Below are 24,351 nucleotides of genomic sequence, written 5' to 3' on the forward strand. Positions count from 1 at the left end.
CACCATTTATTAAAATTAAAAATAAGACTTTCGAAACGCCAGTTTCTTAACAAATATGTTTTATTTCAAGGGCAATAAATAAAATTTAACTATTTTCATACGTTGCAGTATTTATTGTGCATACTTGTAAAAGGCATGCATACATACCAGCACTTTTATTCAATTTTATAATTACCTTTTTTAATTTTATTTTTGCGAATGAACAAAATAACGAGTATCTATCGATATCGATAGATTTATTGAGCTACGTGGTGCGGCCTTAGCTGAGGAGGAATAAAAATCGACCGATCACGCAAATGTCAACCATATGTTTAACTTAATTAAGTTTATAATTGCTACCACTTAGAATACCGCCATCTATGGTCAAGTAGCGGAATTAATTGGACAATTGAATCTAGTGTGACGTGAGTGTGATTATAGCTCGTAAATACGTTCTTCCGCTAAAGCAAAATAAATCTTATTTCTAGAACGTCAGGGTTTGTTTCCAAATCTGTGACGTAGGCTAGTTTTGACTAAACTAAAACGACAAATCAAATGATTTGTTTCTTTGTAGTGCAATATATGACTATCGGTATATTTGTATGAGATTGGCGACAGCGGTTCCTATAGTAATTTTGGTGAATTGCACTTCCACTGTTCTTTCTGTTCCGTGTGTGAGTCAGACTCGCGTACCGAGGGTTCCGTTCTGCAGTCGTATTTTTTTGACATTTTGCACGATAAATCAAAAATTATCAAGTATACATAAAAATAAAAATAAAAATTGAAAATAAATACTTATTAGGTATTTGTTCATTAACACATTTTAATTTTTTTTTGTGTGGTGTAACCACAAATCTGGTGTTCAGATTTATTTCTTTACTTGTGCTACCTACCTACCAAATTTCATGATTCTAGGTCAACGGGAAGTTCCGGCTGCTCGATTTGAGTAGAATGACAGCTACAATGTCACGATCGCAATCATCTCTGATTGGTCTGATTGGTTGACGCTCGCTCACTAATGGCTACAATGCATTGTTGCACAAAGAATCGCACAATTTCAGCTAATCACAACAATTGAGATTGCAATAATGATTGTACGAACTCGACCTGCCGATAGGTTTTCGTGATAGACACAGACAGACAGACAACAAAACAAGGGTTCCTTTTTCCTTTTGAGGTATGGAACCCTAAAAACGAATAATAATAATAATGATTATATTAATAATACTTACGTTTTCAAATGCAACCTTGCAATTGATATCTCTGAGACCTGTTTACATCGATATTAAGGCTATTAGTTTACTTATATTAAAGGACAAATCGTTAGACCGATCAAAATCCTACATAATTTCAGTCATAATATGTAGTTAGTATTTTAAAAAGACGAAAGACGAGATAATTTTATCTCGTCTTTCGTCTTTTAGACATTAATTAAATAACTCATGAAAGAACCACTATTAGGGAAGGAAAAATAAACTACAATGAAAGGACTTGTATTGATGATTAAGTATTAATAGACCTTATCAAGGTAACTGTTACAAGAGTGAAGGTTAAAAGTCAGTTAAAATGCCATTTCATTCAGAGCTTGACCTTGGCAATCTATAATATGTTACATATGTATCTTTGGGGCTATACATTTACGTCATGCAAATGCAGGCTAAATTATGCAACGGAACAAAATCTTGCTCTCATAGTCTGTGTGCTAATGAATAGAGAAGTATAGATTCTAATTCGCATTCATCGAAATTCGAATCATTTTATCAAGCCTAGGATAGTCTACCGCGAGAACTATGTCACGGATTTTAATAACTATGAATGACAAAACTATTTTTTTCTATTTTATCGAGTCGTGCTTGAATTTCTTGGAGGTCATGCCACGTGACTGCTTTTGTTAATTGTTACTATGTTATTACTGCATTGATGAAAATAGTGTTTGAATTTGGTTTGTTAAAGACGGTAGGTGCAGGTGTCATCATCATTATGATCAACCCATCGATCAAAGGTTTTGGCCAGTCTCCCACCCTGGCCATGTGCGGATTGGTAGACTTCACACACCTTTGAGAACATTATGGAGAACTAACTCTCAGGCATGCAGGTTTCCTCACGTTGTTTTCCTTCACCGTTAAAGCATGTGATATTTAATGAATTAAAACGCACATAACACCGAAAAGTTAGAGGTGCGTGCCCGGGATCGAACCCCCGACCTCCGATTAGAAGGCGGACGACCTAGCCACTAGGCTATCACAGCTTTTTTTACCTAGGTAGGCAGGTGTACCTTAAACTAACTCATGAAGTTCAACTATGAAATTCGTTGAATTTAGGATATTCTTGCTGCAAATGTTCATTTTTAGCCAAGGTTTTTGAAAAACCCGTGGGATTTTCCGGGATAAGTAGTCTCCGGGATGCAAGGTAGGTAGGTATCTCTGTGCCGATTTTCGTCAAAATCAGTTAAACGAATAGGCTGGCAAAGACAGATAGACAGAAACATTATCGCATTTATTATATTACTTAGTACCTAAATATGGATGGATTTACTACTGAATTATTTCCCAGAACAAAAACTGGTTCTTCTCGAAGTCTGTATTAAGTACTTAATGGGTCTATAAGTGGTTCGCGATTTGCATTTGATATTGCATATTGATTTTGTGGTTCATTCATTAGTCATTTTAGTATAGCCGAGGAATTTATTGAAGTAATGCAGAGCTAAGTGGAGTCTGCATTAGCTTCCATAGTAACTGTGAAAGCGAATATCGGCTAGTGGCTTTAATACTGCTCATTATGAGATTGATTTTACGATGCAAACAATTTAGCAATGCAATAAAGATTGATTACAATGCGCGTAATAGTATAATATTAAAACTTACTCATGTATGTCGTCATCATCCTGATCAACCCATCGCCGGCTAACTACAAAGCACGGGCTTCCTCTCAGAGTGAGAAGGGTTTAGGCCATAGTCTACCACGCTGGCCCTGTGCGGATTGGTACACTTCACAGTTTACACACCTTTGAGAATTCATGTAGGTATGTAATTGACTATATTTGCTTGGTAATCATCATCAGCATCGTCAACATCATATTATCCTCTTTTACTTATATCACGTGGTCGTTTGTTATAATGACCATAATACTTGAATACAACATTCAATTGTCTATACTCCATACTTAAATTATAATTTAAGTATAGAGTATAGACTAGAGTATAGTACTTATTATTATTATTTATCACTAAAATCGCGAATATCTAGATTCTACTTAATTTCGCAGTCCCTCATCCACAACTATGCTTTTCCTTATTAACACATTTTTCCCTCTCGCTAACCCGGCGCGGGCGAGCGCGGGTGACGTGCGGGTGTACGGGGTGTTCTTCCGCCTCATACCATGATTACCATCTCAACCTGTCGCGGACTATAGTTACCTATTCAAATATCGAATCGTCAGACTGTCACATCCTGGAAATTGCATAAATTCTTACTTCAAAAGTTACGACAGCGTTTTTGTCAGTTTCGCGGAAGCGATGTCCTCATTAGCTTCCAAGAGAGTTCGATAACTGTTTGACAATTGAGTACCAGGAAAAACCTGAGTTGGTGCACTATTACTTACTTAATTTTTAACCGACTTTCAAAAAGGAGATGGTTCTCTATTCAATTGTATAGATTTTCTGAAACTGCTATACCCCTTCCAAGTTAGCCCGCTACGGCCAGACTGCATCATAACTTACCAGGTGAGATCGCAGTAAAGGGCTAACTTGTATTGGAATAAAACAAATACATACAGGGTGTAACCAGAACGCTAGCAAAAATGAAGACAGGTGATACTACTGATATGATAACACCAAAAAAAACGCGAAAAAATCTAAAAAAAATCCTATATTTTGTAAAAGTTCACGATATATATTGCAAATAATACATCTGACTGATGCTATAGGTCAACGAACGTTGCGTAAGTAGGCCGTTCGGAGTCAATGCCGCGTCGTAGGTGGGGCATTGACCCGAGTTTTGCATTATGGCATACATTACATGAAAAAAATACGAAATCATTAAAACTACAAAATGAGGCAAATGGTTATTGGTAATGGATTGTGTTTAGCTAGTAGATATAACAGTAACGCTAAGTTTTTGCTAGCGTTCTGGTTACACCCGGTATTTATATAAAACTAGCTGCCCCGGCGAACTTCGTACCGCCTAACAGTCTTTTTTTCTTTCTCTCCGTAAGAACCATCCCCGTACTTTACAGAATATTATGAAAAAAGAATTACCGAAATCGGTTCAGTTGTTCTCGAGATCTGCGATCAGCAACACATTCAGAGATTCATTTATATATTATATAGAGAAGATAAATAATTAATTAAAACACGTCTAATAAGATGTCAAAGACCTGTACCACTTAGATCAGAAAAACTTGCGTAAGCCCCACATTTGTAGCTGGTTTATCTCGTTTCTATTTCCTGACGTTTTAATACAAGTTTCCTTAAACGTCTGTCTGTTTGTTTTGGTAAATAAAAGTGGGTTAAATACTCTTTAAGCAGTAACAAGTTAAGCTCTATTCACGGGCATAGGAATTTTGTGCTTAGGCAAACTAATATTCGTAAATAGGTAGGTAGTTGGCTAAGTAATGCCCCCGTGCCATACATCAGTAGGTACCCTTATTATAAATGCGAAAGTGTGTTTGTTAGTTGGTTTGTTGGTTTCTCGTTCAATCACGTCGCAGCGGTGTAACGGATTTACGTGATTTTTGCATGGGTATAGTTTAAGACCTGGAGAGTGACATAGGCTACTTTTTATCCCGGAAAATTAACGAGTTCCCACGGGATTTTTGAACAACCAAATTCCACGCGGACGAAGTCGCGGGCATCAGCTAGTTTTCTAATATTTATGTTTTATGACCTCATCAATTTCTATTTTGTAGAAAAAGCTTGTTTTTCCTTTTCAGTTACCAGTTACTATTTATTAGCAGTCGGGTTTTTAGTTTTTTTTTTAAATTACGTAATTTGATAACTTAGGTATGCAACACAGTAAAAAAATTATATCGAATTACAATAGACCTTAGAGCTAGCCTAATTACTGTCTAAATCATGCCCGCGTGGAACAGTGCCAAAATACTGGCTGCTTTCGATGTCTTGTTTTTTTTTTCATATACGTAGGTACCTACTGATCATATCAATACCTACCTTGGCATTGACTATGGCAATCGTAAACAACATAATTTTCTTGTTGTTTCAGATTTTCTTTCTTAACCATGGGAAAGAAAACACTGTTATGGAAAGCGACAATGGACTCCACGTAAATGCGTTCAATAGAAAACGCGACTAAAACTCTAGCGCGTGTGAAATGTGACGTAACGCCATCTATCGGTGACAGCTAGTATTAGATCGAAAGTGGTGAAAAGAAAAATGAAGCTCAATTTGTTCAAACGGTCGATGATATTCGCGACTTTCTTCGGGTCGTGTTTATGTATCGCGCTGATCGTGGCGTCGTTGGGGACTACGCATTGGGTCGATGCGAGGGCGAGAAGGCTGTCTAATCCCACAGAATCCGAAGGTAGAATAAGTTTTGGGCTGTTCGAAGGTCACAAGGAGCTGAATTTCGGATACGGATGGAGGCATTATGATTTAAGCAGTAAGTTCCATTTTACCTTATGAAGAAATCTCAAGTCAGGAAGTCCCAGACCTCAACTAAATAAAGACTTGACTTTAGTAAAATATTGGCCTTATTGATAACTAATTGTCGCGTCGTCGTCCTAAAAAAATACCATTTTCTTCCCTAAGGAAAACATTATTTATTATATTACCTTTCTAAAAAAGTTAAGTGGCCTGCAATTGCCGCTTCAGCAAACTAATTCCAGTACTTCTTTTGATTCCAGTAAAAGCCGGTACGCACCCTGCCCGACGCTGGTCATGGTGCGGTACGGCTGCTCAGTTAGCAGTAGCGTTGGCAGCGTCCGGCGGCGCGTGCGTGCTCGCTGCGCTCGGCTCGGCCGCCAGGAACAGATGCTCGCCGAAACCCTTGCTCATATGCAACTGTGTTACTAGTGAGTATATTTCGCTTTCTATAGTCCAAACTGAGAAACGTGTAGCCTAGTATCGGTAAACTGCAGGGCATCTTTAAGCAACTCCTCCTTCATGTTTCCTTCCCTGCCCAGTATAACTTGATTACCTTCGAGGCTAGAGTGAATAGGCATCTTCTAGGCAAGCGCGTTTCAACCTAGACTTCATCATTGCTCTGTTTCTCTGCATCTATATATAAAAGGAAAAGCTGACTGACTGATTTCTCAACGCACAGCTCAAACTACTGGCCGGATCGGGCTGGGCATGCAGATAGTCATTATGACGTAGACATCCGTTAAGAGAGGATTTTTGTAAATTATACGCCTAAGGGGGTAAAATAAGGGTTCAAAATTTGTGTAGTCCACGCGAACCAAGTCGCGGGCATAATCTAGTCCCGACTATAATATTATAAAGGCGAAAGTTTGTATGTGTGTGTGTGTGTGTGTGTATGTATGTTTGTTACTCGCAGAAACGGCTGAACGGATTTGGATGAAATTTGGAATGGAGATAGATTATACCCTGAATTAACACATAGGCTACTTTATATCCGGGAAAATCAAAGAGTTCCCACGGGATTTTTAAAAAGCTAATTCCACGCGGATGAAGTCGCGGGCATCAGCTAGTTTAGAAATAAAACTATTATCGATCTATTTATCTGTGTCTATATTTTTGCAGTACTATTCACGATGGGCGCAATGTCAGTGTGGCTGACGGAGTTCTTCCTTCGGCTGCAGCACAACGTCATGTCGGATGAAGACCTCGCCAACACCTGGTCGTCAGACTCCACTGCTGATCTTGGACTGTCTTTCTGGTAAAAACACTTATTTTATTAGGGTTCCGTGTCTCCAGTGCAAAAAAGGAACCTTTATACGATCACTTCGTTGTCTGTCTGTCTGTCAAGGGAATCAAAATCTATAGGGTACCTACCGTTGACCTAAAATCATGAAATTCGGCAGGTAGCAATGTTTTATACCACAAGTAAAGGAAAAAATTCGACAAACGTGAATTTGTTGTTAGGATATTTTTTTTAAAAGTGGTGTTTCTTGTATGATGGAACGGAACCCTTCGTTTGCGAGTCCGACTCGCACTTGACCAGTTATTTTTTCACAATAGGCTTCGGGTGATAAAAACCTTGAACCTGCCCTTCGAGCGTCCGTTACCCTGCTCGTAGAACCTAAATACCTCCAAGGCAAGAGTGAATAGACATCTTCTAGGCAAGCGCGCTCCAACCTAGACCTCATTATTGCTTTTTATTATACATGATTGTCGTCAAGCAAAAACCTATCTCGCAGTAAAAAAACCGGTCAAGTGCGAGTCGAACTCACACAAAGCACCATTTCGCAACATCGTACAAGAAAAACCCGTATGATAAAAATTTGCAAGTTAATGACGCACAGCGCCATCTTGATGTGATTTCATTAAATTATTTCATCGGGAACAAAAATATTTAATTTTTGTTATGTATCGACAAATTCATGGTCAACGGGAAGTACCCTATAGGTTTTCTTGACAGACGCGACAGACAGACAGAGTGATCCTATAAGGGTTCCTTTTTCCTTTTGAGGTACGGAACCCTAAAAAATCGTTTAGAAGAAGCAAATCAGTAGGAACATCAAACTGTCAGAGTACTAAAATTATACTACACTAGCTTATGCTCGCGAATTCGTCCGCGTGGACTATATAAATTTCAAATCTCAATTTCACCCCCTTAGGGGTTGAATTTTCAAAAATCCTTTCTTAGCGGATGCCTACGTCATAATAGCTACCTGCATGCCAAATTTCAGCCCAATCCGTGCAGTAGTTTGAGCTATGCGTTGATAGATCAGTCAGTCACCTTTTCGTTTTATATATTTAGAAGACTATCTTTCAGGTTGGTGGTGACAGCGTGTATAGCGGCCTTTGTAAACAACGTGTGCGTCCTCATAGCGATGACGGACGGTCGGGATGCCGATACCATCGCGCCCGCTCTTGAGGAGAAAGTCAATGGGGCTATCATGTTGTATTAGTGAAGCCTCATGAGGCGTTGGCGGTGCCGCTGCGTTATCCTATAGTCCGCGACAGGTTGAGATGGCAATCGGGGTATGAGGCGGAGATGATGCCCCGCACACCCGTGCTTGCCCGCACCGGATTGCGAGTGCGGGTGTGCGGGAGGTTCCCTCCCCGATTGCCATTTTAACCTGTCCCGCACTATACGTAGAAATCACTGTACCATGCTACACAGTCAAGCCGCTTGACCGTCTCGGAAGCCCTTTATAGTATAAACAAAGGATTGTCGAAGCAATCCAACTGGATTGCGATCCCTAGCTACTAGTGATGTGTCTGATCATAAAAAATGTAGATCCGCGGATACGGATCTGGATACCGATCATTGGCGTCAAGATCCGCGGATACGGATACGGATCTTAACTTTCTCGACCTTGAAACGATAGTTGACGCTTTACGTGACAAGACATGTTTCGTCATTTCGCGGGTATTGTTCTTTCTTTTGTTTTGTATTGTTTATAGTTTAGTGTGACACTGGGTAGCAATAACATTTGTGTTTGTTGTATGAGGTAAAAAATTGTCTGCAAAGAAGTTTAGGTAGTAGTACAATTTGGAATTATTTAATAGTATTTTATTGCTACCTTTTTTTTCCACACAAAAAAAACACTTACAATATTGGTTGCTTCGTGCTCGTAAGCGTTTGGCGGCTTAATCCCCTAAATCCTAACCTAACCTATCCTAACCTAATCACCTAAAAATAGAATTTAATCTGTGTATTAAAAATTAATGAGGTAAAAGATCCATAAAAAATCCGCCAAAAAGTAACGGATACGGATACGGATCTTTTTTCTCCCGCGGATATCCGAAACATCACTGCTAGCTACGACGGCTTCGAATACGGATATTAGTTTGATAAAGGCTCAAAAGTTACACGTACATGTCTTCTAGGACTTAAGTTTTGTTTAAATATAATAAGGCTGAATGTTAGCTTAAGTTAATGATTGGTTGAATCGCTAAAAATATAATGTGTCTTTAAAATCCGTCCATTTGATTTAATTATACAGGGCTTTTATATCTATTTTATATGAATATCTTATATTATATTACGGCCTTTATATTCTATTGATAATCAACAAAGTAAGATAAATAAATAAACACTAAGACCAATAAAATTGACATAATGTGTCAATTTTAATTCCCGGTACGCTCGGTGGGACGCTTTGAATCAGCACAAAAAAGTAACTTGCTTTTTATGGGACACTTATCTTGCGTATAATCCGTACAAAATGAGAACTCATTCGCCATTTTAACTCCGATACATTATAGTTTGCGCGGGTGAGTTTCCATTTTGTACGCATTATAACTACTTGTATAATTAATATCTGTGATTTTCACCTAAATTTAAAACTATAACATTTTCTGTGGTGGGTTATAAATAGTATTATGACGTTTGTCTTTAAATTAAAATGACCTGTATAATAGAATTGCACAACTTGTATTCATTAGAATCTCGTTATTATAATGTGTACTTAATTAATAATAAACTCGAATTATAATTTAGTAAAAGTCGAATAATAATTATTGTTGTCGCACTTACATAAAACTGACAGTATTTTCTTTATAGTTTTTCCATTAAGCTAATTAAATATGTAGATGAAATTAAGATAAAATACTTGCGAAGTTAAAAACGAGTCACCAATGCAACTCTTTACATTTTCTATTAAAACTTCTAATAGCTGGCATGTTCAAATTAAAATAAACCATAATATTATTATGGTTGATCCTATTGTAAATATATTGCTATGCCTTTCACTAATTTCCCTATGTAATTTAGTTAAGAGATTAATGTTCAACAGAATTAATTAGTCACAATGGGAATCCACACTGCCAATTTATCCCGACAGGTGGCGCATAAGTTAACCGGCCATAGAGGTAGTATAATGAGTTATCACACGCCATTTTAACTTTATGTGTCAACTGTCATGCAAAAGTGTCATTTTAGTCCTTATTTTAAAGGTGAACCGAACCGTACGTTTGACATGACAATTGACACATAAAGTTAAATTGGCGCCAGAGAACTCATTGCGTACGGACTATATAATATCATCTGTGAAACCGGCAATACTGAGCTTTTAAACGCCATAATTTTAATTGTACGAGCTTTCAGTATCTTTAATTAACTCACGAAACAATAACAAAGCTAGCAAGAAAACTGTTGATTTTAATTTGACATTGGCCGGACCTCTTGTGGCGCCCTCTGGGATCCCAGTTTTGCTTGTGAATCCCCATTATTCGGATGTCCTCAACTAAACCGATGCTTCTAAAAGTAGTGCTATCGTTTTCACAATGTATGATGCGGAAAAGGATAGCGTTCTTTTCAGACCTATAGTACACGTCAGGTTGAAATAGCAATTGGGGAGAGAACGCATAGCCTCCCGCGCTAACCCGGTGCGGGTGATGTTCGGGTGTGCGGGGCGTCCCCCCGCCTCATACCCTGATTGCGAGCTCAACCTTTCGCGTACTATACGTCAATTCAGTGTAGGTTAGAGATATCTGTACAAACGTATTATTTAGTACAATTTTTACATTAATTCTTTCATTACAATACAATTTTTAGATTCCAATTTTCATTCCAAGTTTTGTATCATTTAACTAATTCGGTATATTATTTCTTTTTGTAATATTTTGCATTTAACTAATATATATTTGGTGATGAAAGTTTGATTTTTAGGGTTCCGTACCTCAAAAGGAAAAACGGAACCCTTATAGGATCACTTTGTTGTCTGTCTGACTGTCTGTCTGTCAAGAAACCTACAGGGTACTTCCCGTTGACCTTATAGCTGACATTTGGGGAAAAATCTGAAAACCGTGAATTTAGGATTAGATCACACAAAAAAAATTAAATTGTGGTCATGAACTAATAATTAGTATTTTCAACTTTCAAAGTGAGATAACTATATCAAGTGGGGTATCATATGAAAGGTCTTCATCTGTACATTCTAAAACAGATTTTTATTTCTTTTTATGCATCATAGTTTTTGAATTATCGTGCAAAATGTCGAATAAATACGACTGTAGTACGGAACCCTCCTTGCGCGAGCCTGACTCGCACTTGGCCGGTTTTTTTTGAATACCTAATGTTATAGAAGAAACGAAACCGTCCAATGTAAGTATTTTTTAAATTTTGCATTTTAATTGTTAGTGCCATTAGGTTTAGTCTTTTGTAATTATATTTTTCCTTGTAACTAATATTTATATTTTGTATTTCTTTTCATTGACTTTAAATATTGGAATAAATACTAATTCGATTTTCTTACATTGTTTATTTTGCAATCCTGTCCCAGGAAGTTACAGTACGCGACCAAAAGTAATTATACTTACATCGACCTTTAGAAGGAGATAGCAGATTTGTAGAGCGTTGTCTCTGTCGTTGAGACCGACAAAACTTCATATATACGTATGAGTGACAGAACGCTCTACAAAGCCGAAATGTCATTCTAAAGGTTGATGTACATTACTGCCGCGTACTGTACAGTGTACAAGACTTACCGGGTTGAGTATAGTACGCGACAGGTCGAGATGGCAATCGGGGTGATGACGCCCCGTACAACCGCACCGCCCTCGCACTAACCCGGTGCGGAATAACGCGGGTGTGCAGGGCGTCCCACCGCCTCATACCCCGATTGCCATCTCGACCTGTCGCGTCCTATTACATGCACGTCTCGACTAAGATAGATTTCTAGAATCAAAACACTAAAACTTCAAAATGAAAATAGGTTTTTTTTTAAAGAAATTAGACACGTTAAATGACTAATATTCCCATTTGTATTGAACATTTAATTTATTTTTATTCTAGTTAACAAAATAACTATTCTAAAGTTTATTTACACTTCGGTACGACTCCACTGTCGGGATTCCGCAAATCAATTATTTTTTTAAGGAATATTAGCCATGTTAAATGACTAATATTCCCCTTTCCTCTCCAACTAAGCGTCAGGCTTGTGCTTGGAGTAGGTACGACAATAGTGCAACGGGTGGGGTTTGAACTCGACCTTTCGGTTTTCAGTCCACTCCTTTACCAGTTGAGCTATTGAGGCTTTATGGATGGTATAAGACGCATTTACGACTCAATTGATATTCAGTAGTCGTTCAAACAAGGGATAAGCTCCATTCGGCCCGGGACCTATCACTATTTACTCCCTTGTACGAGCGTAATGCGACTAGAAATGATTTTTCTACGACTGCGATGAAATTCTATTAGATAATCTAGCGGTGGTAGCCTAGTGGTTAAGAATTCGGCTTCCTATTCCAGAGGTTCAGGACTCGAACCCGAACCTCGAATGGGAAGCAGAATTGTATGTAGGCTAAGTATATGAGTTTGTATGGAACATGTTCCTACATTTGACGAAGTTGCTTATGAATCAGCTATTTTTCTTTGATTTCACGTCACCCACAGCCTAATATTTGACATGTCGTCGATTCAGGATCAAACCGAGAGTTCCCTCACTCTAGTAGGTACTCCGTAGTTTTAGTAGTTTTTTATTCGTCTACAAGATACTAAGGTATCTATCAATAGGTAAAGTAACCTACCTAATCTTATCGAATCTTATTAAATACCTACCTAATCTTATCGAAACTTTCCCTAGAGAATTATAGAAACACCTTCGTTATTTTACAAAAGCTGAAACTTGAAAGTTTATCTGCGTTTTGTCATCCACACTGAGAGGAACGTTTGTTTGGATCATGGTGGCTTTTGGAAATAACATAGGTAGGTACAATATTATATAGGTGTAAAAAAATCTTACGTCATAGAAAACGTCTAATTTTTTAATATTTTCTTAAGAATAATATTAGAAATCACGTCATGTATTGCCAGACACTTAGTATCATGGCAAACCCCTAAAAGTTTTAGGGTATCTGGCAGGGAGCAAACAAACGTTCTACCTAGTCTTGGAGACAATGGGGCCGATTCTCTGGTAGGTACACAATCTCTAAACTAAACTAAATTAACAGGTCTAAATCTAGTGCTCTCCTTTTCCGCAAGCAACATTATGAAAGGGATAGCAATAGATTTAGACGTGCCATTTAAGTTTAGTTTAGAGATTGTGTACAACGGAATTAGCCACAATATCTACTTACGCAGAGAAACTTTCAGCTTTTATAAAATAACAAAGGTCTGGCATGCGCTGGCTCTTAGTCCAATATAAACTAGACGATAAAAGACATTCCACCTTGAATAGATATAACAAATCAATGTAACGAAAAACGATTCAAATATCGAGGCTACGTGACTAGGCTGCCAATAATGCTTGTACGTACTTTCCCAAACTTCACTGGTAGCACTGTGTAGTATAGTCCGCGACAGGTGGAGATGGCAATCGGGGTATGAGACGGGGGACGCCTCGCACACCTGCACGTCACCCGCGCTAGCTCGCACCGGGTTAGCGCGGGGGCTGTGTGGGTGTGCAGGGCATTCCCTCCCCGATTACCGTCTCGACCTGTCATGTACAGTACGATTCAAACTTATATGCGCCCCTGAAGTTTGCGCACGACGTTGCGCACCACACACATTTTGGGTGTCCGGGGAAGCGGGAAGGGTAACTGCGTACGTGTCGCAACTTCACGCAGACGCATTTAACTTTCAATCGTACTGTATCTACCTACTATATACTTATCTAGTAAAATGGGCATTTTGTTTTCACATTGATCGGCGATACGGTACGGCAGTTTCTTCCATTGATTTCTGCTGGTTAATAATCCTTATGCCTGGTGACACGACTGACACGTCTTTTCCGGTAGGGTTAGCATAGGTATCTAGATTCTAGTCATGGCCAATTCAGACCAGTTAGAAATTACAAAATCTCGATCGAGTCTTCGATCCCGAGACCTCCTACTTAAGTATCATCAACAACCGACAGACGTCCACTGTTGGACACAGGTCTCTTTTAGGGACTTCCACACGCCACGGTCTTGCACCGCCTGAATCCAGCGACCTGAAGTATAAGACCTTAAAAACCTGTTCTGCACTGCTAAGGTAACATTTCCAGTATCCAATAATAATAATCACTACCCATATGCAAGTGCGTATGTTTGTTGGTTTGTCCTTCAATCACATTGCAACGGAGCAATGGATCGAGGCGACTTTTTGCATGAGTATAATTGACCTGGAGAGTGACATAGGCTAATTTTTATCCCGGAAAATAAAACAAATTTTAAAAAATTAAATCGACGCCATCGATACACATGACAAGATATGGTCAAGCGAACAAAATTTGTCACGGTTTAGGAACCAAATACCTAAATCAGCGCCACTCTTAGATACTAATGAACGACCCGTTTGAAATCCAGACGTCACTGAGGTTGCATTGGTGCATAATTAACATTTACGCACCAATGAGTCGGTGCCATTTTGTTTGTTCAATAACCCTGTCCATACGTAGTAATATATAAGTCAATGATTGACGCAGAAGAATTCCCTGGCATCAGCTAGTAAATAAAATTATCTCGATAGGTAAATCGCGACATATTATGAAGGTACCCAGTTCGCAATTACTTACTATATCTCATTTTCACCTCACGTACACTTGTACCAAATAAGTATAAAATAGCAAAAGGTACCCATACGTACGAATTTGGGGGTAGGCATAAATTATTCACAATACATCAATCTGCGTCGATTTAAGGAAATTTATTTATAGGGACCTTCTTCAATTTACCTGCAAAGTGTATGTAATGTAAAGCACACGTCCTAAATGTCTATCCGTTTAGCTCTGAATAAATTGTTTTAGGCGCCATTCAGACGTGCCACGAATAATGCCATCCATTTTTTTAGCTAATCCGAATTCTGATGGAGCTTCCAATCTGTTTTACAGAGTACCTAAGTAACATTGTTGTGAAATTTGTATGATAGGATAGGATTGGAGAATAATAAAGTATAGAGTACAATATGTCTGAAATTCAAATAAATGTAAAAGCCTGTTAATAAAAGATTAAAAAAAAAACTTCCAGCGTGTCAATGGTAAGTAATGTCAGAGTGAATTAGAGGGAGGGAACGGAGAGAACTCTCGGTTTGATCCTGGATCGATGATATGACAAATGTTAGGCTATTTTGACGCAAAATCATAGAAAAACGGGACTACGTTAGGGATATCTGCGTCAAATATACTAACATGTGACACCTGCTTGTGACTTCGAAGTATCGAAGTTTTGTTAGAAGTTACCACCCGTTCCCACTTGTCGTTTGTCGGGCTCGGATTTCAATCGGATGTCCCTGTGGCAGAACATTTTATGTAGCTATTAAATTAACACTTGTTGGAAACCGATTTTGTGTCAAAATGTTCTGCCACTGGAACATCCAGCGACAAACAACAAACGACAAGTGGGAACGGGGGGTTACTGTCGTGAACTGTGAAAATGTATAGTCCGCCACAGGTTGAGATGGCAATCGGGGTATGAGGCGGGTGTCGCCCCGCACACCCGCACGTCAGCCACGCTCGCCCTCAAAGGGTTAGCGCGGGGGCTGCGCGGGGCGTTCCCTCCCCGATTGCCATTTCGACCTGTCGCGTACTATACATATCTGCTGAGTGATAGAGAAAGATAAACGTAAAGCTAAATATAATATAGTAAGACAGACCATGTATATTGGAACAAGGTTGGATGTTTTATCGTACAGCTTATTGTCCCAGAAGTGCTTTTAAAGTCTAGGTTTTTTAACGTGAATAGATGTTCTCAAGTGAAAAGAGTTTTTTCTTTGTCTTAATTCTTTACTGTAGGGTACTTTTCTTATTTACAAAATACTTTTGTAGAGAAATGGGGACTTACGGAGAGTAACTCTCCATAAGTCCCCATTTCTCTTATTTATTTTATTTATTTATCTTTTACAAAAGCCTTCTTACAACTGTTGTAAGAGTTTGTAAAAAATAATACTTACATTGTAATATGAAGTGCTTTTATACATGGTTAGATATAGAAGCCCGCGATTTCGTCCGCGTAGATATTTAGGTTACCATGGGAACTTTTAGATTTTCCGGAATACAAGTATTGACTCTTGATATATCCTATATTCGTATGGTTAAGTCAAGACCTTTTTTATTTTATTCAGTCACAAGTAACTGCCCATGACTGCAATCTCATCTGGTGGTAAGTGATGATGCAGTCTAAGATGGAAGCGGGCTTTGGTTTCTACACGGTATCGTACTTTTCTTTCTTCTGCTTCGACTGCATCATCACTTACCATTAGGTACGATTGCAGGAAAGGGCTAAGTTGTATCGTATCTGAATAATAAATAAATTTTATTTAATTTAAAGTTGTCTAACGATTACGAAGAAAAAGGGGATATCAGACACTGACCTCTAGTAATACAAATATGCTGGACTTGCGATTGCAGACTTTTCGCAAGCAACTTGATTTTTGCCATTTTGACGCTGATAGCTAGTGTCATGTAAGCGTACTTGGACTAAGTGTTAGTGATAAAACATCCGTCAAAAAAGTCTCAACATGAAGACACAAGGTTTAAATTCCCGGTACGGTATTAACGACCTCCTTGGCGCAGTGGTAAGCGCTATTGTCTTATTAGTGGGAGGTCCCGGGTTCGATTCCTGGCAGGGGTTTGGAATTTTATAATTTCTAAATTTCTTGTCTGGTCTGGTGGGAGGCTTCGGCCTTGGCTAGTTATCACTCCTGCCGCCAAGCGATTTAGGGTTCCGGTACGATGCCGTGTAGAAACCAAAGGTGTATGGGTTTAATAAAAACTGCCATACCTCTTCCATCTTAGACTGCATCATCACTTACCACCAGGTGAAATTGCAGTCAAGGGCTAACTTGTATCTGAATAAATAAATAAAATGCTAGGTGGGGCCGGGCACTTCAAATCGGTGCAAAAATAACGCCCATTTTGTATGGCATAGCTTTTCCAGCGTACCTACTTGTAATATGTCTATTACAGTGAGATCAGACAACTCAGATTGAAGCCTAAAGACATCGTTTTCGATTCATTAGATCGGAAAATGTGAAATAGAGCGATATTAATATTATAGCGAGCGATTTGAGGGACTTACCTACGGGTTGTGTGTAAGATTTGATATTCCTCTCTTTATACTCATACGAGCAGACTTAAGACAAAACAGTCGTAATATTTATATAGCCTAGGCATAGAATGTATAATTACTAATTAGTAGGTACTATTGAGTAACTTTTCGGAGTTATGTGCGTTTTAAGTAATTAAATATCACTTGTTTTAACGGTGAAGGAAAACATCGTGAGGAAACCTGCATGCCTGAGATCTCCATACTGTTCTCAAAGGTGTGTGTAGTCCAATCCGCACATGGTGAGCGTGGTAGACTATGGCCAAGCCCTTCTCACTCTGAGAGGAGACCTGTGCTCTGTAGTGAGTCGGCGATGGGTTGATCATGATGATTGAGTAAGACTGCGTTGTCTAGGATTTATGAGTTACTGCTCTCTCAAGGCACCATCCGTCTTACCTTACCACAAGAAGTACAAGTTTAACCGATGACTAAATTGACGTTTCAACTGTGAACTAGAGTGATGGAATCCTGATTTGATCCTGTAGGGCGATTGTCTAAAACCTGCATCAATCATTATTACAATCTCAATTGTTCTGTTAGAAATTCCCTACTGTCGTGAACTGTGGTAGTGTCTTGATTGACATTTTGTCTTAAGTCTACTGTTAAATCAGGTTTAGATCCAATCTTTTCTCTCATAGAGCTTCTGTAAAGCAGGCTGGCTTTTGTTGTGGGACGCTTTTGTTTGGAACTATTATTAAATTTTTATTCCTTGAGTCTTGCGAGATAGATGCCTATAGTACGCGACAGCTCGACATGGCAATCGGCGTATGAGGGGGGAGGCCCCGCACACCTGCACGTTACCCGAGATATCCCGCACCGGGTTAGCGCGCGGGCTGTACGGGTGTGCGGGGCGTCCACACCCCGATTGCCATGTCGACCTGTCGCGAACAATAGCTACGAGAATCTTCTACGATTGAACAATTTTCCGATACTGGATAATAATAGTTATGTCTACAATAACAAAAAATTTCCGTTCCCTCATATAATACAATATACGAACAGAATATTATTAGGTACGCGTGGGGTTGTTATATCTTATTCATAACGCGTTATATATCTTTATTTATTATATTTTTTACTTATCATAGATTAAAACTAAGGTACATACATAACAATAGTAATCTACGAAAATATTAACAACTAAGCATATAGGTAGATGGGAAAATGGAAGTAGAAAGGGCATTCCATATTCTAGGAATGCGTGTTACAAACGAGGAAGCGAATCTTTTCATACGAGTCCGTGGAATTTCGACAAATCAAAACTGATGAAATCGATGCGATATAGGTAAAATGTAGGTCGGTAATTAACGAAATGTGACTGAAAACTCGCGATTTACGTGTTATGACGACGCACCGCGCTCCGTGCAATCTACTAGCCACTCGCCAAACCGATTTGTGCATGTAGGTACAGTACCCGTAGTACACGATTTTACGTCTCACCAAACCAAACCAAATTCGAGAGTCGAAATACTTCCGCGTTACAGTAAACTGGATCTTAAATGCCTTGTTTTGAAGCTCAAGTTTGTCTACACTTCTACAGCCAGCGCTCCAAGCGGAAACATTGCGAAATTAAAATCAGTGGCATTGAATATTTGACTTCAATTCAAGGCTGTTTAGGTCCATTTTACTGTAACGCGGAAGTATTTCGACTCTCGAATTTGGTTTCGTTTGGTGAGACGTAAAATCTTGTACTACGGGTAATGACGACGCACCGCGCTCCGTGCAATCAACTAGCCACTCGCCAAACCGGTTTGTGCATGTAGGTACAGTATGCATAAATTTTGAGAACTCACTCGTCATCAAGTAATAATCTACTTTTTTGCTAATTTAAAGGAAATCTTGACGCAACGCCATTCCAAAGAGACCATAGAGTACACATTGTTTATTTTTATTTGCCTCCCAAATAACGTGCCATATCTACACATCGCTAAGGCCTTCGGGACAATTTTCCGCCCCATTGAAACGCGTTACAAGGCCCTCGTACAGAAACGGCGTGATTATTTATAAAAATAGACCTCATCAAAGCTTATTCGCGTCTCATTATACGGTACCTTTTTTACCTGGTTGCGGTACGGGTACAAGTATAATATCTACACTGTAGCAATTTGAGATATAGGTCAGTAAAGGTAAGTACCTGTAATGCATACATTTTAAGTACTCACGCTCCATTTTAACTTAATGTGTCAACTGTCATGTCAAAAGTACATTTTTAGTCATCGATATAAATGACAAGATATGCCCAAGCGACAAAAATTTTCACGGTTTTGGAACCAAATAAATCAGCGCCACCTCTTAGATACTAATGAACGACCCGTTCAAAATCCAGACGTCACTGAGGTTGCATTGGTGCTAAATAAACATTTTAGGACCAATGAGTCGGTCCCATTTTGCTTGTTCAATGGACCTGTCCTTACGAAGTAATCCCGAGTATAATATTATAAAGGCGAATGTTTGTATGTGTGTGTGTGTATGTTTGTTACTCCTTCACGCAAAAACTACTGGACGGATTTGGCTAAAATTTAGAATGGAGATAGATTATACCCTGGATTAACACATAGGCTACTTTTTATCCCCGAAAATAAAAAAGTTCGCGCGGGATTTTGAAAAACGTAAATCCACGCGGACGAAGTCGCTAGTATATACATAAGTCAATGCATAGAGCACTAAAATTCTCAAAGTAAGTAACGTATAACGTGTCAGAAAGGTATTCAAGCCCAAAATACCCACTTAGCTAAATTGCGTACTTACACCCTCGAGTAGCGTGCTCAAACGGCAATGGATTGGAAAATTATTTCAGAGCTTTGTTACAATATGTTTATTGTTTACTAGATGATGCCCACGGCTTCACCCACGTGGATTGAGGTTTTGAAAAACCCGTGGCCGGTGGCCTATGATACCCATGCAAAAAATCACGACGATCCGTTTCTCCGTTGCGACGTGATAGAAAGCAAACTCAACAAACCAATAAACCAACAAACAAACACACTTTCGCACTTTCAATATGGGTAGTGATTGGTACTATTATTGTATCAGTCAATAATTATTGTTGAATTTGTAAGATGATGTAAGCGCCATATAATAAAAAAAAAAAGATGATGTAAGATAATTAGTGGTAATTCGTGGATAATCCGGTATTTGACAACTAGTCAAATCAGTATATTTTTATCAAAAGTCAAAACACGCGCTTAGTATGCGAGCTTCTGTAAAATACTGGCACTTGACGTCACAAGGATTTGACGAGCTTTTTTAGTTCAATCGATAATTTAAAATGGTCATTACACTTAAAACTAACAAAGGACGTGGATTTTACGTATTTTGGAAGATACTCACTGAGAAATAATTTATTTTTGACATAGTCAAATACTATATTATTACGCCAACTAAAGCTACGAAGGCGAGAGTTCTAAACGCGCCTGGTCTAGGTAAGAAGAAACGGTAATTTAATAGCAAATTCTACGTCTATGTTTAATGGAATATCACAACAGCGAGGCTTGTAGACGTGCACTTAGCTAAGTTCGCAACTAAGCGATAATTAAATAACTCCACAAATTCCTCCGAGACTCTAGAACAAACAACAAACAAGAAAACGGTGTCCGAGAACACAAGTTTAGTTAATTTTATATAGTTTATAATTAAAGTTCTAAGAACTGAGGCAAGTAAACTAACTGGGGTTGGTAAGATAAAAGGTTGTACCTACAGTTTTACTTATACTTTAATCTACTCTAAATAAACTGGCTGAGATAACAACTTTTATAAATTATATAAACGGCTGTGTCTAGAAATTCGAGGTTTTACATTTATTTATACCAACACTTTCAATCCAATGTACCTATTCTATTCTATATAATATGTAGTGCTATCTAACATCTACACTTTAGAAATGTGAATTAGAATTGAATTAGAATGGAATTAGAGAAAATATACTAACATGCACTAACTTAATGTTGCATAATCAGAGGCGGATTAAATGTCGAGAGCGCCCTAGGCGCCCCTCTTATAGCCATATCAAAAAATTTACTAACTAATTTCAAAAGAAGAAGGAATCGTCTCATTGCATAGCTGGTTGTTGGTGATTATACTATTTATATGAACGAGTGAAGAACATCACCTCATGACACTTTGCTATATTAAAGAAGAGCCAGTTCCGGGAAGATAGTATTAGTAGGGATAATTAGGTAGGCCAGGTAATGGAACTCTACATGATAGCACGCGCCCCTACTTAACCTCGCGCCCCTAGGCACGTGGCTAGTTTGCCTTAGGGATAATCCTTCTCTGTGCATAATTAATACATTATTTTAAGAACAGTATAAATTAGACCATAACAATATAATATTGTGGATGAAAACACAAAAAAATATTATCACCAAAAATTACACTGTTGAACAAAAAACCAAATACCTACCTAAGAATAACAATTTTGCATGCACCTAATTAGGATTTCTCTATAACGACCCGTTAGGGATTTTCAGGAGTTTGTTGATCCGCCCATCTAACCTATTGGGAACACCACTGAAAGAAGATGGTTCCAAATGGTTGGAATTTACACAAGGGTGGAAAAAAGATCTGGCAGAACGGGTGGTCGAAGTACCTACACGAGGCAACAAGGTATTTCTTATTTATATTGTTATACTGATACAAGTAGCCCTTGACTGTGATCTCACCCGAAGGTTTGTGATGATGCAATCTAAGATGGAAGTGAGCTATTAACTTGGAAGGAGTAGGGCTTCATTAAACCCATACTCCTCATCGGTTTCTACACGGCACCGTACCGGAACGCTAAATCGCTTGGCGGCACGGCTGTGCTGCTGGGTGGTAACTAGCCACGGCCGAAGCCTCCCACCAGACCAGACCAGAAGACAATATTTTAGAAAATATAAATTCCCAAATTGTCCTTACCGGGAATCGAACCCGGGACCTCAAGACTACAGTGCAGCGCTCACGACTACGCCAGGGAGATCGTCGAAATTTGTCGAATTTATTGTGGTTTCACTTTCATCATCATCATCATCGCGTGCCTTTTTCGAAACGAAGTTTGGAGGTCATCATGCGAAAAGCTTCTCTATATAAAGCCGCCTCTTTGTAACCTGTTCTGTCCACCCCCTTATCGTACAACCATTTACGGCTTTGGCTTTTCACTTTACACAATATTAAATACAAACCTACGTATAGAATGGTCACCGGTAAATTTGGAAGCGAACTTTGAGCAGATAAAAGAAGCAGTTGACATCTAGGGTTGACACATTTATTATTAAGGTCGGTTCACCTATCTGGCACTGATAGATAATGCCATTCACATCTCACAACCCTACGGAATGGGGAAAATTGGCGTTGACATCCGAAATATACTTATTCTGAGTTGCTTTAGGGTATCGTGAAAAGTTTTTTCTTACTGGAAAGTAGAAAATAGATGAAAATGTTACAAAGGTGACAGAGATATTTATTTCTTTAGATATGATGCTTTAATGTAAAATGTGAACTCATACATTCTCATAATGTTTTACTTAACTTAATGAAAGAAAGCTCTAGATAATAAATAGCCTTAAACAGCAAGCTCGAGATTGTTTCCAAGTCTCTTATTACTCCTTAGGGGAAACTTAAGGGACGACAGCGGCGGGTCAGCCATGTAATTTTAGACTTTTGTTTAAAGCACTTTGCTGAATAGAATTTATTTAGGTCAACATAACTTAGCTCTCTTAATATACCCAGACACATAATGTATTTGATAGTGCCTGCTGTGTAACTTAGATGAACCTGCCAGAGGTAAACACAGGGAGGTGTTCGGGGTTATAACAGGGCAGGGATACCTATGTCCAGCAGTGGACGTCTATCGGTTGATGTGGTGTGTGTTGGAGTGGTTGAGACGACAGCCTCCTATTCGGGGTGTCCTGGATGCACTAGGTGGATGCTAAGTTTGTGTATTACAGTGGGGCAGTAGCAGATTATGTGCATCGGAGCCTCATCAGACTCCTGGCATAGGCTGCAGATATCTGTGCCCTGCAGCTTAAGGTTGTGCATGTGTCTATTAATCCACAATGATCCATTTAGTTCATACTAAAATGCATAGGTATTTTTTCTACTTAGCGGCATTCTATCTACTCGTGTGATTCTACTAAGCGGCAGGTCCTCAGAATCTGCTTTCTTGTTCAAGGATTTAACCAACGCTTTCAGTGGTTTAACCTTGGCAAGTTTTTCCACCAAATGCAGATAGTAGCTGTATTCAATTAAGTAGTTACTGCGTCGTTCGTAATTTTAAAGTTGCAAGCTCGATATACCTACGTTTCGTTCATATGCCGGATGCACCGGAACTACGGAAATAGGCTTTTAGAGGAAATATTGCGACTTGATGCACTGAACTTTGAATCTTACAGCTGTCTAGAGAATATATTTTACCATGTTATTTTCAAGCTTAATAAGACTAAGCTTTACTGTAGTTTAGTTGAGCGAAGGAACGGATCAGCTACTTAGTTGAAGTAAGGAATAGTAAAGGATGCCCGCATGAAGAGTTTTTAAAAATCCCCTAAGAAGTCTTTAATTTTACGGGATAAAAAATAGCCTATGTCTTCAACAGGTCTTTATTTACTTCATGCAACCGCGACGACGCTGCTGTGTGATTGAAGAACAAACCAACAAATAAATGTACTTCCACTTTCGCATTTATAATATGTATGGGTAGGTAGTGATGGATAGTGAGGGAGTGATTAGGATTTATTATTTTATTTATTTATTTATTTATACAAGTTGACCCTTGACTGCAATTTTACCTGTTGGTAAGTGATGATGCAGTCTAAGAAGATCGAAGCAGGATAACCTGTAAGGAGTATGACAGTTTTTATTAAACCCATATATCCTTTAGGTTTCTACACGGCATCGTACCGGAACGCTAAATTGCTTGGCAGCACGGCTTTTCCGGTAGGGTGGTAACTAGCCACGGCCGAAGGAAATTTAGAAAATATAAAATTCTGAATTTTCTGAAGAGTACCTCGAACTGATAAGACCCCAGCACTTACCACTCCGCCAGGAAGGTCATCGAACTTGAGGTTAGCTTAACTTTTTAAAAATAGTTGTTTCTTTCTTGATGCAAAAAAATAGGCGAATTTGCAAATAAACCTTTTTCAAGCTTTAGTAAAAAAAAAATTGTCATGACTCGTGGGGAACATCCTAACATACTATCTCTATGATCCTAACATCCATTATTCAGACTTGAAGTGTTGTTGGGATAATAAGCCAGTAGGTATCGAGTGTGTTGCTAGCGCCCAGTGAG

At 38.7% G+C, this 24,351-nt stretch overlaps 1 protein-coding gene across 1 annotated transcript in view; it reads left to right on the forward strand.

The window, feature by feature from the left end:
- The window catches only part of LOC117993563 (uncharacterized), a 28,015-nt gene extending 16,696 nt beyond the window's left edge, over positions 1 to 11,319 (forward strand). Inside the window, exons 2-5 of the mRNA XM_034981369.2 lie at positions 5,200 to 5,595; positions 5,840 to 6,007; positions 6,699 to 6,834; positions 7,894 to 11,319. Of these exons, the coding sequence (XP_034837260.1) occupies positions 5,370 to 5,595; positions 5,840 to 6,007; positions 6,699 to 6,834; positions 7,894 to 8,029 (666 nt within the window). The 5' untranslated portion in view covers positions 5,200 to 5,369 and the 3' untranslated portion in view covers positions 8,030 to 11,319. The remainder of the gene's footprint in view (positions 1 to 5,199; positions 5,596 to 5,839; positions 6,008 to 6,698; positions 6,835 to 7,893) is intronic.
- Positions 11,320 to 24,351: the final 13,032 nt, after the last annotated feature.

This window comes from Maniola hyperantus, chromosome 24 (assembly GCF_902806685.2).
Source record: "Maniola hyperantus chromosome 24, iAphHyp1.2, whole genome shotgun sequence".
Taxonomy (NCBI): domain Eukaryota; kingdom Metazoa; phylum Arthropoda; class Insecta; order Lepidoptera; family Nymphalidae; genus Maniola; species Maniola hyperantus.